The following is a 15,570-nucleotide window of genomic DNA, read 5'->3' as shown; positions in this document are numbered from 1 at the left end:
CCATTCTTCTGAGACTAATTCATAAAGTATTGCCAAGCTGGGCATTGGTTCTTGCATTTACAATACACATATTGATGCAGAAGTATCAACATGTATCAATTTCATCACTGCACCACGTTAATCCAAGTGAAAAACCCCTGCAGTTGGATTACACTGAATTTCTACCCCAAAAGTAGGATGTCTCACCATTTTCTGGAATTCATCTAGCACCTCTGAGTGCCTTGTTAACCTACCCTTCCTCAAATATTTTTAATACCACAAACTTCTGAGCAGATTTTAAGATAAGCAGTATTTCAAAATCAATATCCCCAAACTGCCAGCTAGAAAAGCATGCCCTTAGAACACTATTTTAAATAATGCTTACCTGAGGCTGAAAATAAACTTATTTCCCCCAAACCTGTGACCAATTTAAGATATTGGCCAATGTCAGATAGAGCTAAAAACACACCTCTTATTCCTTTCAAAGAGAAGACTAGCCTCATCAGCAATGAGACCTAATCAAAATGCATTTCCATCGTTGCCATATACAAATTTATTGTAACTAAACAGATGTGCTGTCTAGCATGGGGATGCAAAAAAACCAACCAAACAAAAAAAACCCCACCCCACCAAAAAGGACACCTACTCTAAAAAGCTCTCTGAAACATTAAATTGATCTGTAAGACAGGCTATGGTGAGAATATGAAGGTATAAGAGGACATTATGGTAGAAATGGGGTATAAAGATTGCATTCCACTTTTGTACAATTCACTTATAGCTTCACTGCCTCTGACTAATTCTGGTACTCCACATTTTGAACGCCATACTTAAAACCTTCCTATTTTCTGCAGCTAAGCATCTGCAGCTAAAGTATAGCATGAGTACCAATGACTTCTACACACACAAAAGTCAAAAATACCATATAAAACTATTTTTAGCAACTTAGAGCTGTCCAATATTTTCACAAAACCTTCTAAGTTAAAAATTCTAAGTCTTGCCTCTAACAAAATTTGAGTCATATTCTTCAGAATTTAGATAAAAAGGGATTAGGGCTTTATTAACAAAAGGGATAGGGGAAAAATTACATTTTACATGATTACATGAATGCTGGAAGATTAAGTTTTAGACCTCTTGGTCAGATTGTTCCCTCTTTTTTGGTGGTGTTTTTTCATATCTCAGAAAATATTACCAAATCTAAATTAATGGAAATTTAACCTCTGGTGGTTAAATATTCCCTAGTGAACTGGAAGAGAAATTTACATAACTAGATACTGGATAGGAGTTAATTAAGAGATATTCAATCTCCTCTAAGTTACTTAATATGTAAAAGTCCCCCGAAGGCCTGTATTTAATAATGAAACACATTTGCTTCTTAACTTTTGTTTCTTGTTTTGACTGGGAGATCACTCACACAGAGAAACTACAGCTTCCTAATGGTCACAGGGACCTGAAAGGACTGATGAGCAGAATCACTGCAGAGAGTACAGGGATCACTCTCCCATTTGCGAGTAACACCCAGCAAAGCCAGGAAGGGTTATACCAGTGAATAAACTCTCCCCAAACACTGCAGTTCTCCAAAAAACAGTATGCCTAAGGCTTGCCTTTGGGCAGAATATAAGTCTATGAAAAATAATTGATTTCACACTAATAATAAACTAATTCTTTATTCTAAAGCAGCATACTTTGAGGTTGGTCAAGCACCCTCAGTCTATTTAGAAGCGAGAGAAAGAAATGATTCTGAACTTGAAGAAAACCCTCCAGTAGAAGGCTCATGCAAGACGACATAACCTTCATGCTACTGGAACAGATTATTTCAAAAGCTTCTCAGTTCCTTCCTTGCTTCACATGACACCTCTCAAGGATGAGGTTATCCTGCAATCTTTGTCTGTTTATGTATAGGTATTTTAATCAATGAGAAACATTAGCTCACCAGTTTGAAGCACTTTTATGTAAATTGAAAGAAAAGTACCTGCCTTGCAAGGAATTGTAAATAGCAGACAAGAAAGATTTTGCTTGCATCCAATTGTGAGATCTTAAGTCCATGAACTGAAAGCAAACCTCTGTGCATGCACAGTGTTGGTTTTTTTTAAGGTAGTAGGACTGTTTGGCTTTAGAAATAATACCATTCAAATTCAGCAATCATACTTCATCTCTGCTTCCGAGAAAAGGATAAAGAAGTATAGAAGTATTGAAACGTCACAGTAAATGTCTTTCCTGTACTTGATCAATGGAAAAATAAAATATGAGTTTCAGATTGCAAGGTTTAATGGGAATTACTGAAAGGAAAATCAACTAGCGTTTCTACTAGCTACAAATATTAAGACAATTAAATGAGCTTACTTACTGATGCCTATGTATCCAAAGACAGAGAAAAATGAAAATTATGAGACAAGGCAGATTTAAAACTAAAGAGCTCAGTTCCATTTCATTTGCTATAAACACCAAATTAAGAAAACAAGACAGAAGGCAGCACTGCCAATGAAGGACGACTGTCTTAGGATAACTAAAGACAGGAAATATTGTACTAAAATTCATGAAAAATGTTAATAAAAGGTATTTCCCAAAGAATAATTTCCTAAGGTATACCAGTGCTTTGAAATCAAACATTTGACAGAAAAAAAAATTTTTGTAATTATTTGTATTGAAGCATGTTATTTTCCTTAAAATGCTAAGGATATTCATTTATTTTGTAAGGTTTTTTACTAGTTTATGTTTAATCAGTTCCTTAGCATGATGGATATGTGTATATCTTAGCTGTATGCAAAGACATCTGAGAGAAAATATTCCAAATATGGCATCTTTTTTGGTGCAATGAAAACTCTTTTTAGTCAAAATGAACATAAATCTAAGTCTTAAAGTCAATATTGCAAATCTGTAAATTTGCACCTGTATGTTGCAGTACTAAAACATAAAAGAATCTTTGCAGGTAAAAACCCAGCAAAATGAGGCTTGTTTTGGGTTTAGCATAAGGTATTCATCAGTACAAAACACAGATCCATCCACTGGGATATCCAGTTCCCACAGATAATCAGCTTTATATCACTGCCAGTAAAATTAGTAGAGGTGAGTCATTAATTTCAGTAGAAATTTAGTTAAATGCAAAAGAAACAGGAATTTTTTTCAGCAGAGCACCTCACTGTATGTGTAAGTGTGTACAGATGTGATCTCATGTGGTTCACAAGCAGAAGTGCTCACATTCAAAAATGCGACTATATGCTACTGTCAGACATGCCTTTTTCCTCCCTTCCTGCCTAAGCAGTAACACTTCACAAAGGCAAAAGGCATGGGAGGAAATTCAGCAGGTAGGAGAAGCTATTCTCGCTTCAAGTATAGCTCCTCTATTTACACAGAAAAGCTCAAGCTCTGGAATTATTTCAAACACAGAGAGTGTGCTCAGATGGCCAAGAGTTAAAGCAGCAGTGATACGCTTTGTCATGCTTCCTTAACATTTTATAAACTCAGTCACAGCATCTGTAAAATTTCAACTTTCTCAGCAAAACAAATAATGATTGAAAATAGAGCAGAAGTTGGGCAATCCTCAACAACACCACCAGCGGCTCTCTCTACCTGCCTCCAAACATATTATTAATGCTATGCTCTTCAGCGTTACTCGGTTTTAAAATATAAACACAGACGAGTAAGTGTGGCAAGCTTATCAACAAAACCCTCCAGTATGATACAAATACTAATTGCCTATTCTCCACTGTAATATTCTCATACTGAGAATTAAATTGTTGTTGGAGTCCATAAACTTCAGATTTACAGAAGCGTGAAAACCTAGGCATCTTTGTACTATTATTACTTTACGAGCATATAATAGGTAAAAGATAGATTCATTGAACTGCCAGTGGTTTCTCTATTTTGATAGTTCCTTTATCTTTAATTTCGATATTCAAACACTTTCAAATTTAGAACAAAAAACACCACTTTACCCGACAGAATATTTCTTACTACAGCAAATGGGGACTTTGGGGCAGCAATTTCATTGGATGTTTTCAGTCAAGAGCTTTGAAAAACGTGGCATGCTGGCTAAAGAAGCCCCGTCCTGGCTCACCCTGGTAGCAATGGCCTGCTGTAGGCTCTTGCTCTAGAAAAAACGATCTAGTTATACCCTGCTTTTTGCCAACTTAAAACCCGTTAATGATTCCCCCGTGCACTACAAGAAATCCCCAGTAGCAGGTTAAATTGTTTTTTCTCTCCTTACAGAGTCGTCCTATTTATTTTCTGGATGTTTGAGAACCCCAAGCAGCTGGGGAAAGACCCCTTCATGAAGAAAAGTCTTTTTGACATAGACTGCATGAAGCAATATCCCTGGAAAGTGAATCATGGCTTCAGTCACTAACAATTTTATTGATGCATCACAAGGAATACTCACATGGTGCTGTCGCCAAGCTCTTCATAGAGGTTATTGGCAGCGGTGCTTGCTGGTTTGCCTGCTGGTAAAGCCATCTGGATTCTCGCAGTCTTTGCACATTCAGCCTGTCGCCTTTGGTAAGCCACGTTAGGGAAGGAGAAATACTCATTAGAAACACTCTATACCCTAACATAAGCTGAGATGTAGTTTTCGATGTTTTTTCCCCTGCAGTTTTCAAAACATCCCTGTGTTTTGTCTTCTTCAAAGAAAAGTAATAACATGATAATCTTTTCCTGGCTTTTTCAGCTCTCCATTACTTGTTCTCTCTTGGTGAAATCCCAGAGCTCCCACTGGACAGAAACCTCCTGACCAGCAGTATGTCACTGCCATGGCAGATATTTCCCAGGAAATAATAGATGTCATAGCTTTGACACTGCTCTCATTGGGAGGTTTATCTGTTCTGGCTGCCCAAGACTAATAGTGGAGAGAGTAAGCTCTTTGGTCAAGTGCTTCATTCAAGTGCCAAGAAACTAATTTTAAACGCAAAAAAAGTCTCTGGCAAAGTTTATCACTTACAACTCCTTTCTCATTATAGTTGGCTGGGACATTTCTGTCTCAATGAACAGTCTTCCTGAAAACTGTTTCACTACAAAACAAATTCCTATTTTCTAGCTAGCAAACAAAGCCTGTGGTCCCTCATGCGTGTAACTGGGGGAGCGCCACTGATGTGACATGACTGATCTACCTGCTTTAGTTTTGAGGGTGGCCGATACCTGATCCTTTTTAGGGAAGTCTCTCTATGCACTCTAGGGCTGACATGCACTTGTTTGCTTGAGGGATACCAGACACATGGAAATATTTATTTTTTTCTCTGCAGGAAACAGGCGATGTCCTGAACCACGGTATCTTTAATGAGTGCTAGCATGCAATAATGAAATACACTGAGTAGTCATGTAAGTAACTTTTAAGCTCGCCATACAAGTTGTTCAGGAACAAGTTGGAGTATCAGAATTAACTCTTACTGAATGTCAACTACCCCTTCTTCTTAAAAATAAAGACTGGTAGGCTGTCAGTATTCCTAGCCAATCTGTTAGAAACAAAGCAACAAAGCTGAAAATAAGTACTTACTCTTTGAATCTGTTTTGTTATGCAAAAAAAGATAAAGAGATAAAAAGGAAGGTTAAATGAATTCTGGTTGCAACGATTGTCCTAAACAGTGACCCTAAAAGGAGTAATAAACTAGATGCTACTTAATTATTCCACACATAAAATCACAGAATTAATGACATGTTTAAAGAATCATGATTTCCAGAGCTGAACAGCGTTTAGCTGCTATTTGTGATACTCTTGAAACAAATTTGTGGTCAGCATAAATATGAATTACAGTGGGGAAAATGGCTTTGGGCTTACAGAAAAGAACTCCCTGCCACACACACACACAGAGAAAAGAGTAAGATGTGAAACCGTGAATATACCTCATGATATTTCTTTACAGGTGGACCATTAGGGAGGCATTTTTATAACTGTTTTCACATTTTAGCATGTTTCAAGAATGCTATAGAAAACATCTTCAATAGCGAAGGAGTATTATTTTTGGTTTTATTGAGAAGATACTGGTCTTTTGTGATTATACTACATTATTTATAGTTACCTTATGGGGTTGTACTGGATAGTGTATTTCAAAGACACTATTTAATAGAAAATAATAATGATAGTTTCTAGCTTGCTTACAAGTCATAAATGTAGGCACTGAGCTGCACTTTGACAGTGATAATTTTATAAATTGAGTTTTCAGTAACTTATTTTTACAAAATTTAGTAAGCTGATCATTGATCTGGAAGGCACTGAAAAATGGACCTACTGCACATAAAAAGTTTTAACAGTGAGAAAATCTTAACATTTCCATTTTATGTGCTGTGAGTATGACAGTTACATTTATCCCGCTATAATCTCTACACTCAGTGGCAGACTGGAGCACCTACTTTGCCAGAATGTTATCAGGAAAAATATTGAAACTGCTTTTGAAAAGGAGAAAAAAGGCTGTAATGCAAAAACAAACCATAAGGCTCAGGATAGCTTTTGGTGTTGATATTAACACTAAAATTCCTTTTATTTTCTTTGGCACTCTTCAGTGATATATTTTTCATAAAAGTATAGTTTATTCACATTGGTCTCCTATAAATCCAACTCCAAGTCATACTTCTAGACAACAAAAATGTGATTTTTTGATGAAATGAAGTTAGGCAGATTCCCTAAGGCTGTTAAGAGAGATTGATAATCTTTTGATAATCTAACAGATGTCAAAGAAAAATAGTGCTATTAGAATTCTTAAAGAAACAGGCAATTCAGGTAACAACAACAAACTAATTGTAGGTTGAACTGGTTCAGTAGTGTTTCACTGGAAACAAATTTTATATACAATTTTGGGAGAAGTAAAGCAGCTTTGAGATGCACTGCCATCCCAACGACGCAGAAGTTTGTCAAGCCCTTTCAAACTCCTTTAAAATACTTATTCCTTTGGCCCACATTGTTTGGAGAAACTGGGATGTAAATATAACCCAAAGAATGTGCAGTAACCGTCAAGAAATGGCTATCCTTGGCTATTTTTCTGATGTCACTAAAGAGAGTGCTCTCAGGCAGGCCGCTGTTTTTTCATGTAGGATATGCTTTTTAAATGATGACTAACATAGTGCTTTGCTAACTCCTAACTGCAGTGCAGAAAGGAAAAATGCACAGTTTAAATCTCACCTGGCATATTGTACCGCATTACACCTATTGCAGCATTCAGATTGTAATTGCTTTACTGTAATACATGTATATCAGCTCTTCCCTGCCCTCTCCTCCCACAGACTGATGCAACACTGCAGCAGGAGTCTGCAGAGGCACTGACACTTCATTGCCCTCAACACAATGAAGGGAGCAGATGCCAAAGCATTTTTTATAGAAACAAAACAACAAAAAAGAAAAACAAACAAACAAAAAATCCAGCAGGGCTCTGGGAACTCCTTCCTACATGGTCCTGTGGAGCACAGGTTTTCCATGATGAGGGCATATTACATTCCAGCTAGTTCACCAATTTTAAAATGAAGATAGAAAGATATGGAGGTACAGACCGATATATACAGAAGTTGAATACAACCATTTACTGGGGAAGATGCACAGAATTATTTATATTTTGATTTTGTAATGATTGGTAATTCTTTGAGTGCTCAGAGCATGCACATAGAATTAGAACTCTTTCATGAGAAGAAATTAAAGAATAAATATACAGCCTTTAAGTCCAAATGCATTGATTTTAAATATGAGTGGACCTGAAAAGGGTTAGTTGAGAGGAACTTGTTAGTGATGTTGATCCTTTAATTAGTCTATTAGGCCAATTACTTAAACCTATTGAGTCTGTGCGAGGTGAGTGGAAATATCAAGAAGGTTCTCTCTGGTGTATGCTGCTTTAGATAGCGCTAAAATGGCACAAAATCAATTCTTCATGAAACATTTGCAATTAAGAAGCATACAGCTAGGGAAAAAATATCACTGTGAGTATTTTAGGATGCAAACAGAAAAAGTTGAGTCCTCTTATTTTGCCCAAGCAAAATTCATTTATTAAAACAGCACCTTTTTCCTTTTTTTTTTTTTGGCATGGAATTCAGCTCTGAATCTACACTTGTGTTTCAAACATCTGGCTTTTGATCTTGTGTTTCAGCACGTACTCTAAATTACTGCACCACAACTTTAGAAAGTATAGCAAGATGCACTTCCTGTACATTTTCTTTTTTCATGCACAACCCACATCAAGCACTGACCAACTCTTGTGCTGAGAGGGAAATTAAAAATATTTCCCTGTATAATAATTTCCTTGCAATGAAGGATAATTTTCAAAGCAGTTCTGCTAAGAAATGTAGCATCCCTACTACAACGTTGCTACCACAAAAAGGAGGAGGAGTACTTACTGTTTGTAGCTGACCATAACTATTAAAATAGCGGGCATACAGCAAAGGATGATTATCACGGCCAGAGCAAGTAACGCGCCTTCCGTGTAGCCTACGGCTTGCGCCTGCTTCTTGACATTCGCTACCACGTCTGGGGTGCGGATCTCCAGGATGCGTCCCCCCTGCCCCAGGTACGGCTGAAACTCTTTATTGATATCCAGCAGTTTGCCATCCAGGAACCTTCAATGTCACAAAAGAAAACTATTACAGCCAAGTTCATTAACTGTGTTTGAATTACTGCATAGCTGGGTTAATAACTGCGGTCTGATAAAGCACATACCTCTTCTTTATGCGCTGAAGAATATTAGTAATTCCCTGTAATCCCTGTGTCAGTGATAACTCCAATGTACTTAATACCAGAACACATTTTAAACACTGAAAAGGAGAGGTGAGCTGAAGCTTATCCTAATTTCTAGGGGCAAAACGTTCTCCATGCCATTGAGAGCAGCATGGCAAATGGCTTGCTTCGTGCTTTTTCTTTTGGTGGTCTGTTGCAGTTCCTGGACACATCCCTAAAGACCACTCTAGCCTAAAGATCAACTTGATGCTACTCTAAAAGCAAGTAATTTTTAGAGGACTTTGCTCAGCTTCTTAGGGAAATTCTTTTGGCTGGAGGGACAGTTTGTTCCCTTTTGACTTCCCTTTCAATATTAAAAAGAAAAGGGATTTCGAAAAACTACGCTTTTATTAATCCCCCCCACCTCCCCCCAGCTGCATCAATTCTGAACCTCAGTCTCGCATCTGCTCTGTCTAATTAGCCTCCATGTCTCTGCTATTTTCTTAGACTGTAGTGCTGGTACTACGTATTGAATTATTTGAGTAAGACTTTCCTCTTATAGCATGACTGTTTGATGGCAAGAGGAAAACACAGAGGGACAATGATTGGATGAACTCATTTCCAGTGGGAGTGAACATCAGAGTAGCTGAAGGATGTGCCCTCTCAACGATTGGCACAGTGCTGAGGGAGTTTATTCACTGGCTTCAGGCTGTCTGACAGCATCCTCTCCATCATGGCAATTTTTGGGTGGAATCTGTAGCAACATTCCCAAGAGATGCAGGAGAATTGTAACAAGGAAAACAATAACATTTTAGAAATGCTACATCATCTGTACTTGTTTCCTTAAAGTCAAATTAGAGGTCACAAAAGATGACAGACGGACATTACTGTAAACTGCCTCCTCTTTTTCTTTTTTTGAGAAGATGCAGGCCATTTCTTCTGGAGTTTCACACCTCTTCTAAAAGGAATAGCACTGAATGCTTATAATAAACTGTAATTTAAACTTCAGAGGTTCTCCAAACACTGCCAGATAGCAGAACAATCTTGACTAACATTACTAATTATAGGAACAACAGGCTATCTATACAGCTGTCTGAAAAACACTGGCTTCAAGTAGGCCCTACAAGGCACACTGTTAAGACAGAGTTAGGTCCTAGGCAAAACTAGGATATTAGCTAACCAGGAGCCACGTGCTGCTGTCACTGCTTGCAACCTACAATAATGTCCATCTTCTGTTTGTGCATCACCTATGAGAGGAACTTGGAACAACATAGTTACCAAACAAAGGACTGGAACAGTCTGAAAAAGCAAATGCAGTGGAAGAAGTTCAGTATCTGACCTGATAATTGGCAGTTTAAAGACAGGTAGCCAAATGTAAATCCTAACCAAATGACCTCATTTCCTGTATGATGAAAAATTTTCTATTGGATGACTTTTTGATAGCAAACAGTATGTTTGTTAAAGAAATTTACTTTAGGAGTTTGAAAAAATACTTTGGCCAGGGATTTATTTGAAAAAAGACATTGGCCAAGTCTTTAACTTCCAAAGGAAAATAAAAATTCTTGGATCACTTTTGAAGTGAGGATTGGCTGTCTCACAAGCTGCCAAGTAGTAGGCTCCAGTTATACAGATCAAAGGAGGCGGCACCCATTAGGATGGAGGAGGATCCTGCTGGCTCTTAGCTATAGCAGAACCCCAGACCCTTACATGTACAGTGGTTCTCCTGAAGAAAGACAAGTGAAAAACACTGAGATTAGAAAAAAAGAAAAAAACAACAGCTAAAAAAATATTCTGAAAGGATTTCTGCATATAAACTCTTGAATGTCTAAAGAAAGTCTGAAATAGTTTTTATTTCCTTAGTCTAATCATGAGACAGAAATTACTCTCCTGAAAGACCATTTCTTAAAGCATGTTAATTTCTTACAATTGATTTCCTCCCAAATTAATTTACTGATAAACCCTCATAGCATTGTTTGTCCCTGTTTTTTTGGAACTTTGGGAAGAATGCACTCTGATCTGTGTAACGTATTAGCTGGATCTCATAACATGCAGAACAATTAATCCTGAATCATGAAATGGTGTTGGTTTCATGATACTGACTTCAAAGCAGTGGCTGCTCACTCACAGACCCACACTCTCACAAAAAGCAATCCAAGGTGTTTTGAAGAATAATTTCCCTTTGTGTTAGTATGCTCTGCTGATATCCACAACTAATTCCTTGATTTCTTCCACAAAACATTTTCTAGGTATTTGAGCAAAAATCCCTTTTCACAGCTTAAAGACCTGCAATGACGGTTCGTAAGACATAAACTGAGTATAAACGGAGCTCTAATTCTTTTGTTGCACGCTAGATGTCAGTGGTGCATGTTACACATCCTTTGAGTTGGCAAAAGCATTCAAGTAGGACAGCATTAAACCTCTGGATGATTTTAACAATCTCTCAGTTAAAATTCTGTTAGCATTTTCTTGACAAAGCCTATTTTAACAGGTTCGTAACTCAACCGTGCACATTTCCTCCATGATGATACATGACACATTGTGCAAAAGATTCAGACAGGGTAAGCATTTTCTTTTTAATGGTGGACATTTTCCACTTAATATATGCAGGAGAAATTTTCTGGATTCAACTGTTTTTTATGCTCCAATAAATCAAACCCTCTTTCATATAAAAGATAAAAAAGGAGGCTGATCATTTCAGTCTGTAAAATTATCTAAGTGGCCTCAAAGTCTTTTAGGAGTTTGTGGTAGAGGGAGGAAATAACAAAGCACAGTTACTATTCAGACCCATTTTCTGGTGTAACCAGACAGATTCCTGATTAATAAAAATATCAGGTAATCGGTCGTAACAGTCTTAAGGAAAAGCATGAACCTCTTGTTGCGTATCAGTCTTACAAAGTACAGGATAGGGAAAAATCAGCATGTCTTGAGAGACACATGGGTTTTCCCCAGCTGGCAGTGACTACCACAGCACAGCTGTTAATGTCCATGCCTTCTAAATCATGTCTTTGTTTTCCAGCCAAACATTTTGCTTGAATGCAAATATGTGGGATTGGGCTACTCATTTGGGACTTCTGGATGTGAGGCAGCCCATTCAAAATAGCCTGGTAGCAAGTATGGCACAGTCTGTCCATGCGCTGTCGTTGTGCACATCAGCACGAATCCAGCACATCCAGAGCACACTGCACCTCATTGTATCTCTTCATTTCATAAATGACTGTTGGACATGACCTGACGTATTGGACCGACATTTCCCAGAGGCGATTATGGGAGCCTCAAACATTAGTTTTGGTTTAGTGGGGTTTACTTCTTGTAGAAATGCAGCTCTGTAGCTGGTCACGAGAGTGACTTTGCTCAGCTGCTGATGGGCATTAGCTATCCTTTCCTCCCAGCTCCAGTGTAAAGCCAAGCACCTTTGGGACCCCAATGCTGCTCTGACTTGTGCCTAGCTGCCAGCACCAACCAGGATGAGTCACCAGTGATATTTGTCTGTATCCCAGCAGCACTCCACCTGTGAAGGAGAACAGGTTGCTCTGCTCTACTTTGTCTTCAACTTACCCCCACATTCCTTAAAAGACCTTCGCAGATAATTGTTTTCAAACAGTGACAGGTTTAACAAACTCTGTTAAAGTCCGGGTCTCCACTGTGTTTTATAAGCAGAAACACAGCAGGATGTTCCCAAAAAACCCATTTACGAAAAGCTACAGGTATCTTCCAATACACAATAATTTTGTAAGTTGCGTTAAAATCACAACTGGCAGAATTCATGTGCTAAATCTGTGCTATTGGTACAGTTCTCTCTTCTGTACACATCATGAAATTTTTGAACACTTGGAAAATACCTTGGCTAATTTTATATTCCTTATTGCTAATTAAGTTTTTAAAACAGAGGGCTCCATCTCTTTCTGACTTTCTAACCTTTCTCCCATCATATCCAGTTTATTAAAGGATCCTTTCTCCTATTGATCGCTTTTCTGCTAGGATCTGGAGCAGATTCCTGGCTGGCGGAAGGATGGTTGTGACTCTTGGCAATCTCTTCCCACTGAGGGGACAACCACTGCTACTGTATCCTGTGATTGGGGCAGGAAGAACAGTGAGCCATCCCTCTAAAGATCAAAACTCCAGGAAAGATGGTCACAGAAGGAATTTCTTTTTAGATTTGGGTAAGCACCTGAACTGAGCCAAATCTCTTGAGGTTCACCCACTTGCTAGCGAAAACTTGTTAACTTCAGATGTCAAGCTACAAAACTCTCACTTCATTTTTCACCTTACTTTAGTAAGCTGACACTTACTCACCTCTACCCTAAAGCCAGGAAGGCATTCCCCAGGATTTTACTGATTTAAATATTTTAAAGCTTTTGAAGAAAGAAAAGAGGAAAAAAAAAAAAAAGAAAAAAAAAGCTGAGTATGCAGGCACATGGAGCATTTTAATGAGGTTGCTTCTAAGCTGATACCCTATACATTTGCAGACCAGGCAAATGAATAACCGTCCCTTCACATTTGAAAAACTGCTTTTTAACTTATCTTAAGTCTATTCTATTCTGTGTATGTCACTTGACACACAAACATCCCTAAAAAGACATTCCTGTATTTTCAAAGGGCACCAAAATGAAGAGGGACACATTTTCTGACCATGAAGAGAGTCTGCATCAGAAAAAGATTCTTTTTATTCTCCACGCACAGATACTAGCTCACTTTCATATACTAATAATAGTAAATTTGCAGAGCTTTCCAAAGTGAGGAGTAAAAGGGTGACAGAATTTTCAACTGTCATCAAGGTCACATAAATTTTCTGAACCTGGACAGCACCTAATAATGTCCTTTTGACCTTGAGCATTTCTAATGGGATCCCACTTTGGCCATACTCTAAACTGGCTACGACTGGAAGAAAACACAGATCTCAATGAATTTACAAACTGTAAAAGTAATGATAAAGAGGGATCAGTAGATAGTTTGGGTGTAAGGCAGCAAGATACATTTTATTGAGACTAGTTTTGGGAGTGGGTTGGGGTACAACAGTCACTTACAGGAGCACTGCAAGCAGATTTACTGGCACTTTTCTTTAAGAGAGAAAGGAAAATGGTTATCAGGGATTTCTGCTGGCTTCCTGCTAGGTTTCCTTGATCTCCACTTCCACTCTTGAATAAAATTGGGAACAAAACCACAGAGACCCCATTCTGGGAACAATCAGCAGCTCTGGCAGTGGACAAGGGAACACAAACTCCCAGTGCATCAGCAAGACCTAAAAAGACTGTATGACGATGGAGATACCTACAAACAAAAAATGGCCACCAGAAGGAAGGAAGCTGTATTGCCACTGCTCTGAAAGCTACCACTGCTAAACTGCATCTGATTTTTTTATTCCTAGTTCAGAAAGTGATGCTGGAAGACTGGAGAGGGTTCAGAGAAAACTGTAAGTGATTAAAAGAATTAAAACATAGCCCAGCGTGCAGAGGTCAAGGAACTTCAAGAAAAAAATTTAAGAGGATGTGATCATAAGCCTAAACCTTGGTGGGAACCAGAAATTAAAAGCACCAATTGGATGCTTCAATCTAGCACCCAAAGTTATAATAAAACTCTGTGACTGAATCTAGACATTAAAAAAAAGAAAAAAGGCATAATTTTTGACAGTAAAAATAATTACCCTGCAATAACAACACAAAGGTTGTAGTTGACTGGATTTTCTTGAGCAGTTGCTTTGCTGAAAGACACGCTCAAAGCAGAACTGATTTTGGGAGTTACTATGGTCTTTATTATACTAGGTCAGACTGATCACAGTGATCTTTTCCAACCTATAAGCTCTGAATATATGCAGAACTTTAGTATGCTATAATTCATCTGTACTAAATTAAGAGCTCGGGAGAACAAGCCCTTTTTCAATCACAGTCCACCAAGATGGTTCACAGCCACTTGCTTTTTAGGCTGCTGACTGACATGCTGCTTTATACTATCATGGAACTGTCTGGTCTAGTTTTCACCGAGATAAAAAGCAAACACAAATGTGAAACACACGCAAAAAACCCCCAAAAGATAGCAGCTGCTTTAGAAGAAGAGTCTGATTTGCATTTTCATTGTTTTGAATCATATGCAGAATGCTGAAACTCAAAAATATAGTTTCTAACAAAATGATTCTACAGCCATATTGATATTTTGGCAGCTGAATGGGTTGAGATAATAATTTTGTCTTAGAACCTACTTGCCGCTAGTGATGACTCAGAAAAACCAAGTAAAGAGACTACTTTAATGTCATTTCCTTACCCATGTAATTTCTGGCTTCTCTTCTTACGCAGGCAGAGAGCGGAGTTACCACTGGCCCCCAAAGCAGTAGCGTGCCAGAGCGATATCCCACTGGAACTCTGCTAAGGTGCAAAAGCCCAGGCAGAGTGGCACCCTATCAAACTGCTCTGCTGTAGTGACCAGAGCTGGCCCATTCACTGGCAACATGCTGCGAGTATAACCAGTCAATAAAGCGCCCTCTCTTATGTTTTATGTGACACTGGAATTTAACTGCTAATTTGGAAGTCAATTGAAAAGGCAAAACAACATCAAATTATTCATCTAAGTGGCCTGTCTACTGCTGTTCCTCTAGCAGCTGGTGGGATGGGCCTATGCAGATCTGTCTGCTCAGCCCACTGGGCACCTGTGAGCACTACTGATTTCCTGCATGTAGATGTACACCTGGATCATGCCCCGATCGATGTCTATGCTTCAGACTAGGTGCACACCACCTCTCTTCCTTCCCCTTCCCTTTCTTCTTCTCCTTCCATTTCCACAAAAAAGAAAAGAGAAAAAGAGACATGCTCCAAATGGAAAATGCAGCAAGCCCGAAGGTCAATGACTGGAGCACCAAAGCCCTTGCTTGGAGATCACAGAGAAGTTTTGGTACATAGAAAGTAAATTCCTTCAGAGGAATTTAAACTGGAAGCTCCTCCACAGGGTGGACCCTACGCAGGTATTGCAAGCTCTCATGGCAACAG

At 38.5% G+C, this 15,570-nt stretch overlaps 1 protein-coding gene across 15 annotated transcripts in view; it reads right to left on the bottom strand.

The window, feature by feature from the left end:
• Window positions 1-15,570, bottom strand: part of PCDH15 (protocadherin related 15) — an 896,179-nt gene that overhangs the window by 17,089 nt on the left and 863,520 nt on the right. For all 15 annotated transcript variants that reach the window (XM_076339474.1, XM_076339470.1, XM_076339471.1 and 12 more), the window contains 2 exons: window positions 8,281-8,499; window positions 4,355-4,465 (listed from right to left, as the gene is read on the bottom strand). In XM_076339474.1, the coding sequence (XP_076195589.1) occupies window positions 4,355-4,465; window positions 8,281-8,499 (330 nt within the window). The remainder of the gene's footprint in view (window positions 1-4,354; window positions 4,466-8,280; window positions 8,500-15,570) is intronic.

This window comes from Aptenodytes patagonicus, chromosome 5 (genome assembly GCF_965638725.1).
Source record: "Aptenodytes patagonicus chromosome 5, bAptPat1.pri.cur, whole genome shotgun sequence".
Lineage (NCBI taxonomy): Eukaryota > Metazoa > Chordata > Aves > Sphenisciformes > Spheniscidae > Aptenodytes > Aptenodytes patagonicus.
The sequence above is the reverse complement of the archived record's forward strand: the minus strand, read 5'-3'. Positions and strand labels throughout refer to the sequence as shown.